We start from the raw sequence: 15,017 nt of genomic DNA, 5'->3' as shown, positions 1-15,017 counted from the left end.
ACATACCTGTAATAGTAAAAGAACAGACACAGTTTACCTCTGTAAAGTTCTGGTCCTTATTCTGCAGAATGGTGAGCGCTTGGCCAAAACTTGCTGTTTCTCCTGCTCCAACAGTGCAACAGCGCCATCTATTGGCCTGATGGACTGCTAACGCTAAAGTATGTAGAAAATCCCATTAAGATTAATTAAGACAAATACAGAAACAATTAGGGGGGATAAATAATAAATGGGTGTCTGTTTTTAGTGACTTTGTTTTCAACCCATTACACATGCACAATCATACATGTGCATTTAAAGCATTATTAAGATCCTTGAGTGTGGAACTGCAGTGCGTTTGCCGAAAAAACACATGAATTTCACATGTGAACACGGGAAGTGTACCAAAAACATGTTTTAATGTAATCTTATGTGAAGATAATGTGATAACATGTAAAGCAACATGTGATTACATTAAACTACACTTGTGAAAATGTGATCACGTTGTGTTCCAAAATGTAATTTGTGCTCACATAAAATGTAAGTTGAAATCATGTGGTTTTTCTGTACGGGCAGGAATATAAGATGCATTTCGCATTGAAAATTAAATGTTCTTTGAGGTTCTTCCATGTTCCTTTCCATGTATTTTCCATTTTACTTTCCCTCAGTCCTTTTCACTTTCCTTGGCAAAACAAGCTCTGTCCCCGTCAAGACTTATTCAGCTTCTGATGGATTTTAAACCATTCAACAAATAGTTTTATAATGAAGAGTAGACCCAAGTAAACACCCTGGATTCTTTACACACACATTGAAAGGCAAAAATCTCGAATTTGGACTCATCAGACCAAAGGACAGATTTCCACCAGTCTAAGGTCCATTGCTCATGTTTCTTGGCCCAAACAAGTCTTCTTATTTTTGGTGTCCGTCCTTTAGTAGTGGTTTCAATGGAGCAATTCGACCATGAAAGTCTGATTCACGCAGTCTCCTCTGAACAGTGCATGTTGAGATGTGTGTGTTTCTTGAACTCTGTGAAGAATTTATTTGGGCTCCAATCTGAGGTGCAGTTCACTCTACTGAACCTATCCTCTGCAGCAAAGGTAACTCTGGGTCTTCCTCTGAGAGCCAGTTTCATCATTGCGCTTCATGGTTTTTGCGACTGCACTAGAAGAAACTTTCAAAGTTCTTAAAATGTTCCGTATTGACTGACCTTCATGTCTTTAGTAATGATGGGATGTTGTTTCTCTTTGCTTATTTGAGCTGTTCTTGGCATAATATGGACGTGGTCTTTTACCAAATAGGGATATCTTCTGTAAACCATCCTTACCTTGTCACAACACAACCTGTTGGCTCAAACTCTTTAAGAAGGAAAGAAATTCCACAAATTAACTTTAAAGAAGGTACACCTGTTAATTGAAAAACATTCCAGGTGACTACATCATGAAAAGGTTGGAGAGAATGCCAAGAGTGTGCAAAGTGGTCAAGGAAAAGGATGGCAACTTCGAAGATTCTCAAATATAAAATATATTTTGATTTGTTTAACACTTTTTGCTTACTACATGATTCCAATTGTGCTATTTCATAGTTTTGATGTCTTCACTATTATTCTAAAATGTAAAAAATTGTAAAATTAAAGAAAAACCCTTAAAAGAGTAGGTGTGTCCAGACTTTTGACTGGTACTGTATATATTGTGGTAATGCAAATATGGTACAATCCAAGGGTGCAGAGCTTTTGGAGACTTACCCAGAAAGACTCACAGCTTTAATCGCTGCCAAAGGTGATTCTAACATGTATTGTGAATACTTATGTAAATTAGATATTTCTGAATTTCATTTTCAATACATTTGAAAAAAACATTTAAAACATGTTTTCACTTTGTCATTATGGGGTGTTGTCTGCAGCTGGGTGAGATGATAAAAAAACTATAATTTAATCCATTTGGAATTCAGGCTGTAAGAAAACAAAATGAGGAATACGTTAAGGGGTATAAACACTTTCTGAAGGCACTGTATATCTGCAAGAAAGTGATAAATGAGCGACTCTTTGAAAGAGGGTCATATATACATTGCCTTATTAAAAATAAAAATAAAAGTTATCATGCTATAATCGGCATAGTTTCTCTTAAACAAAGCAATCTGATAATTGCTCCAGTAAAATATACGCTACAGGGATTTTTTTTTTAAATGGCTTCTGCAAAGCACATATACATTGTCCAATCAACATCCACACATTGATTTTATTCTTCGGGTCTTTATTCAAACACAAACACACGTGGAATAAAATTATCTTTCAGTGTCTTGTTGCAGGTTGTGCAATGTTCGAAAGTGTGTGAGCGATTAGCATTAATGTTTGTGTATGTGTGTGGGGTCAAGTTTGGACGGTCGTACATATGCAAATAGGGAAGATTGTACATTTCAGGTCCATGGACAGCAGCAATATCGGCATAGCGATATCTGTCATTCAGCACCACATGACAGTAGACAGCGGCCATCTCATGTGAAGTTGGAACTGGGGAAATCCCATGTAATGAGAAACGAGGCCTAGGAGGCAAAAAGACTGAAGGAGAAGACTCCCTCAAGAACTCTATGCTAAACTGTTCTGCCACATTCACTTCAAATGTTACATCTTTCGATTTGTAAATGATAGGGAATATATCTGCAAATAATTTAAACTGATTATTCAAACTACACTGTACAGCTTGTGTGTGTCTGTGCATCATAGGTACAACAGTAAGCAATTCCGTTCTCAAATGTCTGTTTATTGTGAGAAACAAAAGGAAAAACACCTGTTAGACGATTACAATGCGGACTGTCATGCATTTTTACTATTACCAACAACACAACGAAGTGATACGTGTCATGGAGACTAAAAACTGGATACTTTCCAAACACCAAAAGTTCCCACGCTGAGCGATATTGTTTACTACACTATTATGCATACAATCCAAGTCATACGTTTATTGTCATTCATACTCTTATTTTTAACCGAATATCTTTTCAAAAGTGTCCATTGTGTCAATTCAGAGCTTGGAAAAATATTGGAATAATGTGCTTAAGGGGACTGACACTCAAGCCGCACAACAGGATAACACAACAACCACATTTCAATTGACAATCATTGCTTTAAATGGATGTGGTTGATAGATTTGTATATTTACATTACATTTAAGTCATTTAGCAGACGCTCTTATCCAGAGCGACTTACAAATTGGTGCATTCACCTTATGACATCCAGTGGAACAGCCACTTTACAATAGTGCATCTAAATCTTTTAAGGGGGAGGGGGGGGTGAGAAGGATTACTTTATCCTATCCTAGGTATTCCTTAAAGAGGTGGGGTTTCAGGTGTCTCCGGAAGGTGGTGATTGACTCCGCTGTCCTGGCGTCGTGAGGGAGTTTGTTCCACCATTGGGGAGCCAGAGCAGCGAACAGTTTTGACTGGGCTGAGCGGGAACTGTACTTCCTCAGTGGTAGGGAGGCGAGCAGGCCAGAGGTGGATGAACGCAGTGCCCTTGTTTGGGTGTAGGGCCTGATCAGAGCCTGGAGGTACTGAGGTGCCGTTCCCCTCACAGCTCCGTAGGCAAGCACCATGGTCTTGTAGCGGATGCGAGCTTCAACTGGAAGCCAGTGGAGAGAGCGGAGGAGCGGGGTGACGTGAGAGAACTTGGGAAGGTTGAACACCAGATGGGCTGCGGCGTTCTGGATGAGTTGTAGGGGTTTAATGGCACAGGCAGGGAGCCCAGCCAACAGCGAGTTGCAGTAATCCAGACGGGAGATGAAAAGTGCCTGGATTAGGACCTGCGCCGCTTCCTGTGTGAGGCAGGGTCGTACTCTGCGGATGTTGTAGAGCATGAACCTACAGGAACGGGCCACCGCCTTGATGTTAGTTGAGAACGACAGGGTGTTGTCCAGGATCACGCCAAGGTTCTTAGCGCTCTGGGAGGAGGACACAATGGAGTTGTCAACCGTGATGGCGAGATCATGGAACGGGCAGTCCTTCCCCGGAAGGAAGAGCAGCTCCGTCTTGCCGAGGTTCAGCTTGAGGTGGTGATCCGTCATCCACACTGATATGTCTGCCAGACATGCAGAGATGCGATTCGCCACCTGGTCATCAGAAGGGGGAAAGGAGAAGATTAATTGTGTGTCGTCTGCATAGCAATGATAGGAGAGACCATGTGAGGTTATGACAGAGCCAAGTGACTTGGTGTATAGCGAGAATAGGAGAGGGCCTAGAACAGAGCCCTGGGGGACACCAGTGGTGAGAGCGCGTGGTGGGGAGACAGATTCTCGCCACGCCACCTGGTAGGAGCGACCTGTCAGGTAGGACGCAATCCAAGCGTGGGCCGCGCCGGAGATGCCCAACTCGGAGAGGGTGGAGAGGAGGATCTGATGGTTCACAGTATCGAAGGCAGCCGATAGGTCTAGAAGGATGAGAGCAGAGGAGAGAGAGTTAGCTTTAGCAGTGCGGAGCGCCTCCGTGATACAGAGAAGAGCAGTCTCAGTTGAATGACTAGTCTTGAAACCTGACTGATTTGGATCAAGAAGGTCATTCTGAGAGAGATAGCGGGAGAGCTGGCCAAGGACGGCACGTTCAAGAGTTTTGGAGAGAAAAGAAAGAAGGGATACTGGTCTGTAGTTGTTGACATCGGAGGGATCGAGTGTAGGTTTTTTCAGAAGGGGTGCAACTCTTGCTCTCTTGAAGACGGAAGGGACGTAGCCAGCGGTCAGGGATGAGTTGATGAGCGAGGTGAGGTAAGGGAGAAGGTCTCCGGAAATGGTCTGGAGAAGAGAGGAGGGGATAGGGTCGAGCGGGCAGGTTGTTGGGCGGCCGGCCGTCACAAGACGCGAGATTTCATCTGGAGAGAGAGGGGAGAAAGAGGTCAGAGCACAGGGTAGGGCAGTGTGAGCAGAACCAGCGGTGTCGTTTGGCTTAGCAAACGAGGATCGGATGTCGTCGACCTTCTTTTCAAAATGGTTGACGAAGTCATCTGCAGAGAGGGAGGAGGGGGGGGAGGGGAGGAGGATTCAGGAGGGAGGAGAAGGTGGCAAAGAGCTTCCTTGTATAGGCATATATAAACAATGTATTTAACTTGTAAACCAAGGTTGGATTAGTTGGTCTAAGCAACATGCACCTGGATAATCGCGTCATGAATCTGGCTCCTACATCCTCATATACACATTATGACATAATAAAGAGTTGAATGTTTCACGAAATAAAAACAGAGAAGCATACCCAATTATACAGGTTCTACACATTCCATTTCTCCATGGCAATAGAATGTAAACATTCTATTTTGTGCCAAACATCGCCTACAACTCAATTCTAAGTGCAGCATATTGGAGGACTCCAGCCATTGATCATTCGCGACTTTAAGTCATTCCTGTTATCTCTACAGGATCTTGTATATCTATAGTGCTGCATTTCTTCCCCATCTTACCATGGATAGGGTTTGGTGCATTCCGGAGTTCACTTATGGTCCCACAAAGGTAATCTTAGGAGAAATTAATTTTAGCATACTGTAAATGCCTATGCATAATGTGCATAACAAAGCATCATTATTATCATGATCTTCAAAGGAATTCTGTAGAAGCAGCCTTTATTTTCAGACTCTGCAGGCCTGCTGGGAGGAAACATATTACAATAAACAGGTAAGATTCATCCCACAAAAACATAAACAACAGAAAGAGAGTTGTATTTCAAGAAAGTTTAGAGAAGGTGGTCATAATAGTTCTTCCTATCACTTGCAAATTGTGAGGTATGAGCAGTTGTGAAATGTTGCGAGAGGCCCTTCTGAAAGCACATATGATATTTCGTGGCACGGTCTCACACTTTACCACATCTTGCAGAAGAAGCTCATGGTCCATTATCTGCTGCTCCAGAGTCAAGGCCAGGTCCCGCCCCATGTCACCACGGAGCACATGAGCAACTGGCTGGTGTCTCAGGGCAAAAAATCCCTTAGGGAGAGGTGAGTACCACGTCAGCACTCACCTTCACTGCCATTCCCTGCCACCAGCAGCACTCCAGGAGATGTGGGTAAAATAAACAACAGAAAAATCAGAAGCCAGGAAAGTTGAATTGCTCTGTGTTTTATTTGAAGGGTGTGGAATGAAACCCTGGAGGAGGGAAACGACCTCGCTCGGCTGGTAAGAGAATGAGAGTTAGAGACATACTACAAGTTAGTGAGCTCTTACTAGCCTTTCAACAACGAGTTAGCACAGCAGAATAGATCTGTTGTGAAATTACACTAATGGGACTTCCTGTTTCATACTGCAGTCCTGGGAAGTAAACACTTGCCTAAAAATGATGAACATAGAGCACGAAGCTTTCTACAAGCTCCGCCCCTCCATGCACCCCACCTCCCCAGCTGACATGCGAGTTCCATGTTCTGCCCTGCATATGACTTGATCCATTTATCTACACATCTGGAACTACGCAGAAACAGACTAAGACAGTGTTCTCTGTGAGCACATTGCACATCGGTTAGCGTTGTCTTCTCCTTTTTGTTGATTTCAGCGATCCTAAGGTCCACAGCATCGTCGAAAGAGCTGTGAGGAGCATTCTGGGCAAGCAGTCCAATGAGCCCCGTAGCAACCTGCTCAGCCCATCTCAGGTGGTGGTGGAGGTGGTGCCCAGGCTCCTCCTGGCCCTGTGGCTTCAGCCAGAAGAAGGCCATTCAGAGCACCCAATCCTTATAAGTGGGATGGCCGTGGGCATGGTGGCGGCTGTAGTGGAGAAGCTCTCCTGCATGTTAAAGGACCCTTCCCCTCACATCCCTTTCTCCCGGGCTGCTGCTTTTGACTCTGTGCAGTCGATCCTCGGGAGAATCAGTCAGTCCTTCTCCAACGATGACCTGCAGAGCCCTTTTTATATGAGCTCTGTCTGTGCCTTTGTGGCGGACGAGGTGCAGAGCTGCTTCCAGCCCCCTGCAGCCACCCTACCAGTCCCCCCTGTCCTCGCAGTGGCCGTTTCCACCACACTACCAGCTGACATCCAAGCAGGTGAGTAGCAATGATAGAGAACACTCTGACAGATGCCTGTTCTGATGACATCTTGGTGCCTTGTAGTACTAGAGCTCATCAGCTGTTGTCACCCATAATATAGACCCGGCAACTTCCCACCTGAATGTGGTGGACATCACCCCTAACACAGAGGCAGACCCGGCATCTTCCCACCTGGAGGTTCAAGACATCACCACTAACACAGAGGCAGACCCGGCATCTTCCCACCTGGAGGTTCAAGACATCACCACTAACACAGAGGCAGATCTGGCTTCTTCCCACCTGAATGGGGTGGACATCACCCCTAACACAGAGGCAGACCCGGCATCTTCCCACCTGGAGGTTCAAGACATCACCACTAACACAGAGGCAGATCCGGCTTCTTCCCACCTGAATGTGGTGGACATCACCCCTAATACAGAGGCAGATCTGGGTTCTTCCCACCTGAATGTTGTGGACATCACCACTAACACAGAGGCAGATCCGGCTTCTTCCCACCAGGAGGTTGTGGACATCACCACTAACACAGAGGCAGATCCGGCTTCTTCCCACCTGGAGGTTCAAGACATCACCACTAACACAGAGGCAGATCTGGCTTCTTCCCACCTGAATGTTGTGGACATCACCACTAACACAGAGGCAGATCCGGCTTCTTCCCACCTGAATGTTGTGGACATCACCACTAACACAGAGGCAGATCCGGCTTCTTCCCACCTGAATGTTGTGGACATCACCACTAACACAGAGGCAGATCCGGCTTCTTCCCACCAGGAGGTTGTGGACATCACCACTAACACAGAGGCAGATCCGGCTTCTTCCCACCTGGAGGTTCAAGACATCACCACTAACACAGAGGCAGATCTGGCTTCTTCCCACCTGAATGTGGTGGACATCACCCCTAATACAGAGGCAGAGCCCATCTCTTCCCTCTTGGAGGTTGTGGACGTCACCACTAACACAGAGGCAGACCCGGCTTCTCCCAACCTGAATGTGGTGGACATCACCCCTAATACAGAGGCAGAGCCCATCTCTTCCCTCTTGGAGGTTGTGGATGTCACACCTGAAGAAAGGACTCTCACGATGGCCATCTTCGCCACTCAGCCAGCTGACATCCCAGCAGGTGAGTAACACTTAGAGAGCACTCTGACAGGTACCGTTTGTCATGACATCTTAGTAGAACCTTTCAACTGGCCAGTGTTAAGAAGCTACGGTTTGCATTTGTTTACATTCTGTTCCTATTTTTTCCCTTTCCAGCGGATGTTGCTGTGGTCATCCCGGATGTCACCAAGGATGTGACACTGGATGTTCCATGCAGAGCTAGGAAAGGGGCAGTCCGGCGATTATTTTGCAGGCTTTGGAGGCCAGTGTGCTGCTGCGCCTGCCACAAGGAAGAGGAGGAACAATATTAATTATTAATCCCACCTACAGAAAAGGGATTGAACCATAGACCATTAAATTATTCGCATTTTAATTTAACTCAATTCTGCTTTTCTTCTGTTTACTACTTAATTTCAGAACTTTTCTATAAACTTTCACTTTGCAAGTGTGGAGTAGGTTGTGTAAATAAGTGGGAAACACCCCAATTTAATGCTTTGAATAATTTACTTTGTCCATTTAAAAAAATATGTATTATTTCACAACAAAACAACGGAGGGCGCTCAACCAACGTTGAGTTGAGGTGCAACCAAAAATTTGAATCATCATAGAAAAGGAAAAAGCCCAACTCTTGCTCACTATAAAAAAATGCATTGTTTTATTCAAGCAAGGTTCAAATATTAACGTTTCGGCCTAGTCTATGATGATATGCAAGTTGTGTTTGCCCAGTAAAAGGGTGACCCAGACTCACCCTGGTTCTTGAGGGTTGAAGACAGTGAAAAATGATCATTAAGTAAATGGGACTTTTCAATTATTGAATAAAAATCTTTAATGAACATTAATTTAAATACAATTGACTTGAGGATTAGAGCAGGCAGACTGACTGGCTAGCCCTGAAAGCCCTCTGCCTCTACCTCTGTGTGGTTCATCTCAACCAAGAGCTTGTGTGGGTTGTCTTTCTCTCTGTGGGTGTGAATCACTATGACCTCTCCCTCTGCCTGCCATTTGGCTGATCAGAAGTCTTCTGCTCTTTCTTGCTCACATGAACAGGAGGAATGGCCTCTGGGGAAGCCTACTCCTCTATCTAACGCCTCTTCCACCTCCTCTTTCTGACTGTATTCGACTGAGGTCACTCGTTCTCTCTCCCTGGGTGTTGGATATTTCCTCCTCCTCTATGTCTTTGTGAGTTTGGAGGGAGTTATCCTGTTCCGGCTCCCTCTAAGGGTGTGCATCGTAAAGTTTTTCGGTGTGTTGAGGGGTTCAGTGGTTTTGGAGGGAGTCTGAAGTTCGATCTGTAGCGATGAGTGTATGGGCTGTCCCGTGGTGGTGTACCCCTCCCTTCTAAGGAGGAGCCACTGAGACATGTGATGAGGCCAAGGAAGATCACTCTGCAAGGACGGGATAGGACACAACACTGCTGCTCTTTCATATTCAAACACACCTCAGAGTACAGACACAAACATGGATGCCCCCCCCCCCCCCTCAAACATGTTGAGTCAATTCCAGATGCTGGAATGGTGCTGGAATGCAGGTGCAGTAGGGCCTAGTATATATACCATGTGTACCCCATATCCTGTGTTTGTGTTGATGTTTTTAAAATGTGATTTAACTTTTATTTAAACAGGGAGGCACACTGAGATTAAACATCCATTTTACAAGAGTCCCCTGTAAAAGCTGTAAAAGTTCAAGTCATATTGAACAACTACCAGAGAGAACCTTCTCTACATAGGAATTGCATACCATATTTTTTCCATATATCAAAATAATACTTTATTATCAATCAGCAATTACTTACCTAGATAAGGCCTCAACAAGGCCCCAGTTAATGGTTGAAAATAACTTATTTCAGTGCCAATGAGTTACACTGAGTGTATAAAACATTAAGAACACCTGCTCTTTCCATGACATATGCTGACCAGGTGAATCCAGGTTAACGCTATAATCCCTTATGGATGTCACTAGTTAAATCCACTTAAATCAGTATAGATAAAGAGGAGGAGACAGGTTAAAAAATATATTGTACGGCTTGAGACAACTGAGACATGGATTGTGTATGTGTGTCATTCAGAGGGTGAATGGGCTAGACCAAATATTTAAGTCCCTTTGAACAGAGTATGGTAGAAGTTTGTGTCAAGAACTGCCATACTGTTGGGATTTTCACGCTCAACACTTTTCTCTGAGTATCAACAATGGTCCACCACCAAGGGGGGGAACTCAATAGGAAGGTGTTCTTAATGTTTTGTTCACTCAGTGTAGATCAATCCCGAGCATATACTTTCATTTGTATGCGTACTGATACTGTAAATACACAAATTATATAAATGTTATCTACAATATATTATAATACCGTAAGCCTCCCTGCTGCAGGGGCATTTCCTCCTACAATTTTGAGCTGATTTTCTTCACTTTAGCAATATTTTGTATCTTTGTTCATTTTCACATTTATTGTGTTTGGAATGGCACTGTTACTACAGGAGATGATGCTATCATAAAGTATTTGATGTAAGTATGTAGGATAATTACCCATAATGCTCACTGACTGAACATTCAAAATTACCAGAGCAATTATTGACGCATTCACATGCCATCGGAAACTTGGAACCTCAGAGTTAAAATTAATGTACGGTTATAGCGTAGAGCTTCCTACTGGTTGATTCTGATACTTCACAAGTGGGAAACTTGAAATCATCATTCCATAACGAGTTAGTGAGTCAGAAATGTCAACATTTCCTAGTTCCAACTTGAAGGGCCTTCTATGATGTAGGGCAGGTCAGTAACCAAATGATTTTACTGTGCCAAGTCGCACACAGACTTTTATGGTCACACAAGTTGCCACCGGTGGATTCAAAACGAGTAGCCTAACAATTATTTACATGGCCCCAGGTACATTTGCAACCAAATTATTTTTCTGTGAGAAATCAATAATAGTTGCACACATAGGGTAACAGTCAGCAATTGACAGTGAGCAATGAGCAAGATAAGCATAGACGGGAAGTTGACAATAGCTTATTATTAGTGTAAATAAATTGTATTTCTATGGTTGCAGCCCTCAAAGATTGAATTGCATTGAATTTAATTAATCAGATCGAATGATTTAGGGTAGGGTGGGGTACCGCTAGTCATCATTATTTTAATCACCATCTCAATCATTATCATACCATCGTAGACTGAGTCTTCTGTATCTGAGACATTTGACCCAAGTTAAACAATTTAAAGGCAATGCTACCAAATACTAATTGAGTGTATGTAAACATCTGACCCACTGGGAACGTGATGAAGGATATAAAAGCTGAAATAAATATTTTTAACTAGGCAAGTCAGTTAAGAACAAATTTATTATTTTCAATGACGTCTAGGAACAGTAGGTTAACTGCCTGTTCAGGGGCAGAACGACAGATTTGTACATTGTCAGCTCAGGGATATGAACTTGCAACCATTTCGGTTACTAGTCCAACACTCTAAGTGATGATTCCAACTGACCTAAGACAGGGATTTTTTTATGAGGATTACATGTCAGGATCTGTGAAAAACTGAGTTTAAATGTATTTGGCTAAGGTGTATGTAAACATCAGACTTCAACTGTACCTAGAAGTGCACACTATTCTTATTTTTATCTTATCTTAAAAGTAATATAGTCAACTATACAACTTCTACTACTACTACACTTTATATCATCCAATAATATATCATGAAAAACACTCAACATGAAGAATTAATGCAATTATGTTAATTTCAAATATTTATTTTGAAATATAGATTAGGTGCTCTTCTTTTTATAGCAGGAAGTAAAGGGCCTGGAAAAGGCTTTGCCTATAGCTGAAAACATCCTGGAAATGAGCGAACGCTTCCTTGGTTTCTTCTTGGTGGAGCATATACTCTCTGTTCGGCAGGATTCTTGATCATTGACAATTGCTGGACAAAAAAAATGTAAACATAACATTTTCTTTAACTGACCCTAGTTAGTGTGAAGAATTAGTATTGCATTATTATTATTTAAATTGTAATATTCTACATAATTTACAAATGTAGGGCGGCAGGTAGCCTAGCAGTCTCAATCCGCCTATTTAACGCAGAAGTGTTACATAGGCCCCCCCAGGTGGATAAAAACATGAAAGAAAATATATAGACATATATATATATATATATATATATATATATATTCATCAACTTATATCTCTCAGATTTAGGACAGACACTTCAGTTCCATGTAGTGAATCTGTTATTCAATGCGTTTGTATGGGCTAATATCAGTAACGCCGTTACAAAACCCCTCGGCCCAGACAGGGCGTAGACTGTTGTGGGTTAAAAAGCATGATCATTACAAAGGTGAAACTCGTGCTGGAGACAATAAAAGGCCACGCTAAAATGTGCAGTTTTGTCACACCACACAATGCCACAGATGTTTTAGAGACAGAGACTGAGAAAAATAGGAGCAAGGAAAAACGCTGGTTGACTTGTTTCGAGGGAGCGTGCAATTGGCATGCTGACTGCAGGAATGTCCACCAGAGCTGTGGCCAGAGAATTGGATGTTTATTTCTTTACCATAAGCCGCCTTCAATGTCATTTTAAAGAATTTGGCGGTATGTCCAACCGGCCTCACAACCACAGACAACGTATATGGCGTCGTGTTGGCTGTAGGGTTATGGTGTGAGCAGGCATAAGCTACGGACAACGAACACAATTGTATTTTATCAATGGCAATTTGAATGCACTGAGATAACGTCACGAGATCCTTAGGCCCATTGTCGTGCCATTCATCCACCGCCATCACCTCATGTTTCAGCATGATAATGCATTGCCCCATGTCGAAAGGCCTGCATACTCACCAGACATGTCACCCATTTAGCATGTTTGTGATGCTCTGGATTGACGTGTACAACAGCGTGTTCCAGTTCCCACCAATATTCTGATCAACTCTATGCGAAGGAGAAGTGTCACGCTGCATGAGGCAAATGGTGGTCACACCAGATACTGACTGGTTTTCTGATCCACGCCCCTACCTTTTTTTAAGGTATCTGTGATGAACAGATGCATATCTATATACCCAGTCATGTGAAATCCATAGATAAGGGCCTAATGAATGTATTTCAATTGACTGATTTCCATATATGAACTGTAACTCAATAAAATCTTTGAAATAGTTGCATGTTGTGTTTATATTTTTGTTCAGTACACATTTGAGTGTATTGACTTACCTGTTTCACTGAGGGCAGGGGTCTGGTTCTGGGAAGGTGTTGGAGTGCAGTGGTTCTTCTTGTTGATCTTCTTTGTACACTGGGTAACAAACAGTCATTTATACAGTAGGAGAAATTGCACACAAAGGGTATCAGTGTTTACCATCATACTGTATGTAATTAATAAAAATAATCTTTACAATTTGTATTTTGATGACATATGTACCTTTGGATTGAGTCCACAGAGAGCGCTGAATCTTCCTCTCTTCTTTTCCTTTATACCAGTTGTTGGAAGCCCAGAATTACCTACCTCGTCACTGCCAAGTGCATTGTGTGATGACAACTGTGTCATGGAGGGAGGTGAAGAGCTCGCCTCATTGCATTTAGTTAGTAGTACCCTCGTTAATGATTTTACCAGGGCATCGTCAAATGCATAATCCGTTGACTTCATTGCAACCTGGAGCATCTTCTCTGACCCGAATTCTTGAAGAAGCCCCATGTAGACAGCCTTGAAAATCTTTTTGATTTTCAGATTCTGGGGGTAGGCTTGAGTTGGTTCAAGGCCTGAGGTGCCACAGAACTCAGACAGAATCCTCTTTGTGAGAACTCTTGATGTTTCACCAATGTCAGAGGATTCCAGTAATGTGATAGGGGTGATCATTGACAGCAATCTAACAATCAGTAAAAGTACCAAAGAGGTGTAGTCATTGCTAGTGGAGTCAAATGATGCATGTGTATCAGAGTCCATGGCTGATGGAGTTGATGGATGCACAGAGACACTAGACATCTCCAGATCTTTGTTGTCCATCTTGGATTCCACCTCTCCTAAAACTTGAATATCCACAGTTCCACCATTGTGTGTACTGCTGCCAGACAGAGAGGGTCGAGGCAATGATTTGGAACTAGACTGACGGCTAGTGGTCATGAGAGACGGTCTGTCAGAGTCAAGTGTTCCAGCATCAGTTGGGGACAACCCATTGATTATGTTCATCAACTCTGATAATTCTTCTGATGAATTGGAGACCACAGAACAGGTATCCATGACCTGATTGACCATTATATTGGTGAAAAGGCTCTTTGTGTCACAGAAAACCTGTGAGGAACTAATGGAGATGGAAGAAGAGCTCAGCATAAGCCGACTTGTTTCCTGCAGAGAACCATCAGAGATGATAGTTTGGCAGAAATCGGATCCTTGTGATGGTGGAGGAAGCCAGAAGACAATCTGCTGTAGCAGACGTTTTATTGACTCCGTAGTAAAGGAGTACACAAGGTCAGATGGAAACTCCCTGGATTCTTCAGAAGCATTCAATCCTGTCTTCAGCTTCAAAAGAATAGAGTCAGACACGTTCTTGCCAGCTGGCACAAAAAGAGCCTGGGGGGTGTTGTGACTTTTTATGAGCTCATAAACTTTGTCAGTGAGCTCATGTGAGAAGTTCTGAAGACCGTCCCTGGGGCGTCTCGCAAGTCTTCTTGTAAAAGAAGTGACATCATCTGCAGTGGCTATGTGTTCTGTATCTTCTCTTGGAATGACCTCCATAACAGTGTCAACTATGGCAGAGATGGTTTGCCTTGTGTAATTTGTTGACCCTTGTGAATGAGTTGAGGACTCACTCATATCAATGACCGAACTCCTGATGATAGGACAATAGATTTCAACAGGCCAGTCATTGGGGACTGGAGTGCCTGGAAGAGAATTTGTAAAATCACTCTGAGACCCTCTGGTCATGGCAGAGGTGATGGACAGGGAGGACTTTGAGGAGGATGGCCGGTGTATCTC

The 15,017-nt window shown here is 43.2% G+C and overlaps 2 protein-coding genes across 5 annotated transcripts in view; both read right to left on the bottom strand.

Moving 5' to 3' along the window:
* LOC127923963 (TOG array regulator of axonemal microtubules protein 1-like) overlaps positions 1-93 on the bottom strand; it is a 51,817-nt gene extending 51,724 nt beyond the window's left edge. The window contains exon 1 of one of the 3 annotated variants that reach the window (XR_008116315.1): positions 7-93. The gene's annotated coding sequence lies outside the window, so the exon portion shown is untranslated. The remainder of the gene's footprint in view (positions 1-6) is intronic. The other 2 variants (XR_008116321.1, XR_008116316.1) reach the window with 2 other exon arrangements.
* Positions 94-8,764: 8,671 nt separating this feature from the next.
* LOC127923962 (uncharacterized) lies at positions 8,765-14,435 on the bottom strand. 2 transcript variants are annotated; one of them, XM_052508261.1, is made up of 2 exons: positions 13,262-14,435; positions 8,765-9,454 (listed from the first exon to the last, which is right to left on the bottom strand). In XM_052508261.1, the coding sequence occupies exon 1, from the start codon at positions 14,370-14,372 to the stop codon at positions 13,437-13,439; it is 936 nt and encodes a 311-aa protein (XP_052364221.1). In that variant the 5' UTR covers positions 14,373-14,435; the 3' UTR covers positions 8,765-9,454; positions 13,262-13,436. The 2 variants fall into 2 exon arrangements, with proteins under 2 accessions (XP_052364221.1, XP_052364220.1); XM_052508260.1 differs by lacking the exon at positions 8,765-9,454 and adding an exon at positions 11,834-11,978.
* Between the last annotated feature and the right edge of the window lie 582 nt (positions 14,436-15,017).

The sequence above is a fragment of the Oncorhynchus keta genome, unplaced genomic scaffold, assembly GCF_023373465.1.
Source record: "Oncorhynchus keta strain PuntledgeMale-10-30-2019 unplaced genomic scaffold, Oket_V2 Un_contig_3382_pilon_pilon, whole genome shotgun sequence".
In the NCBI taxonomy this organism is placed as follows: Eukaryota; Metazoa; Chordata; class Actinopteri; order Salmoniformes; family Salmonidae; genus Oncorhynchus; species Oncorhynchus keta.
Note: the sequence above shows the minus strand (reverse complement) of the source record. Positions and strands in the feature narration are given on the sequence as shown.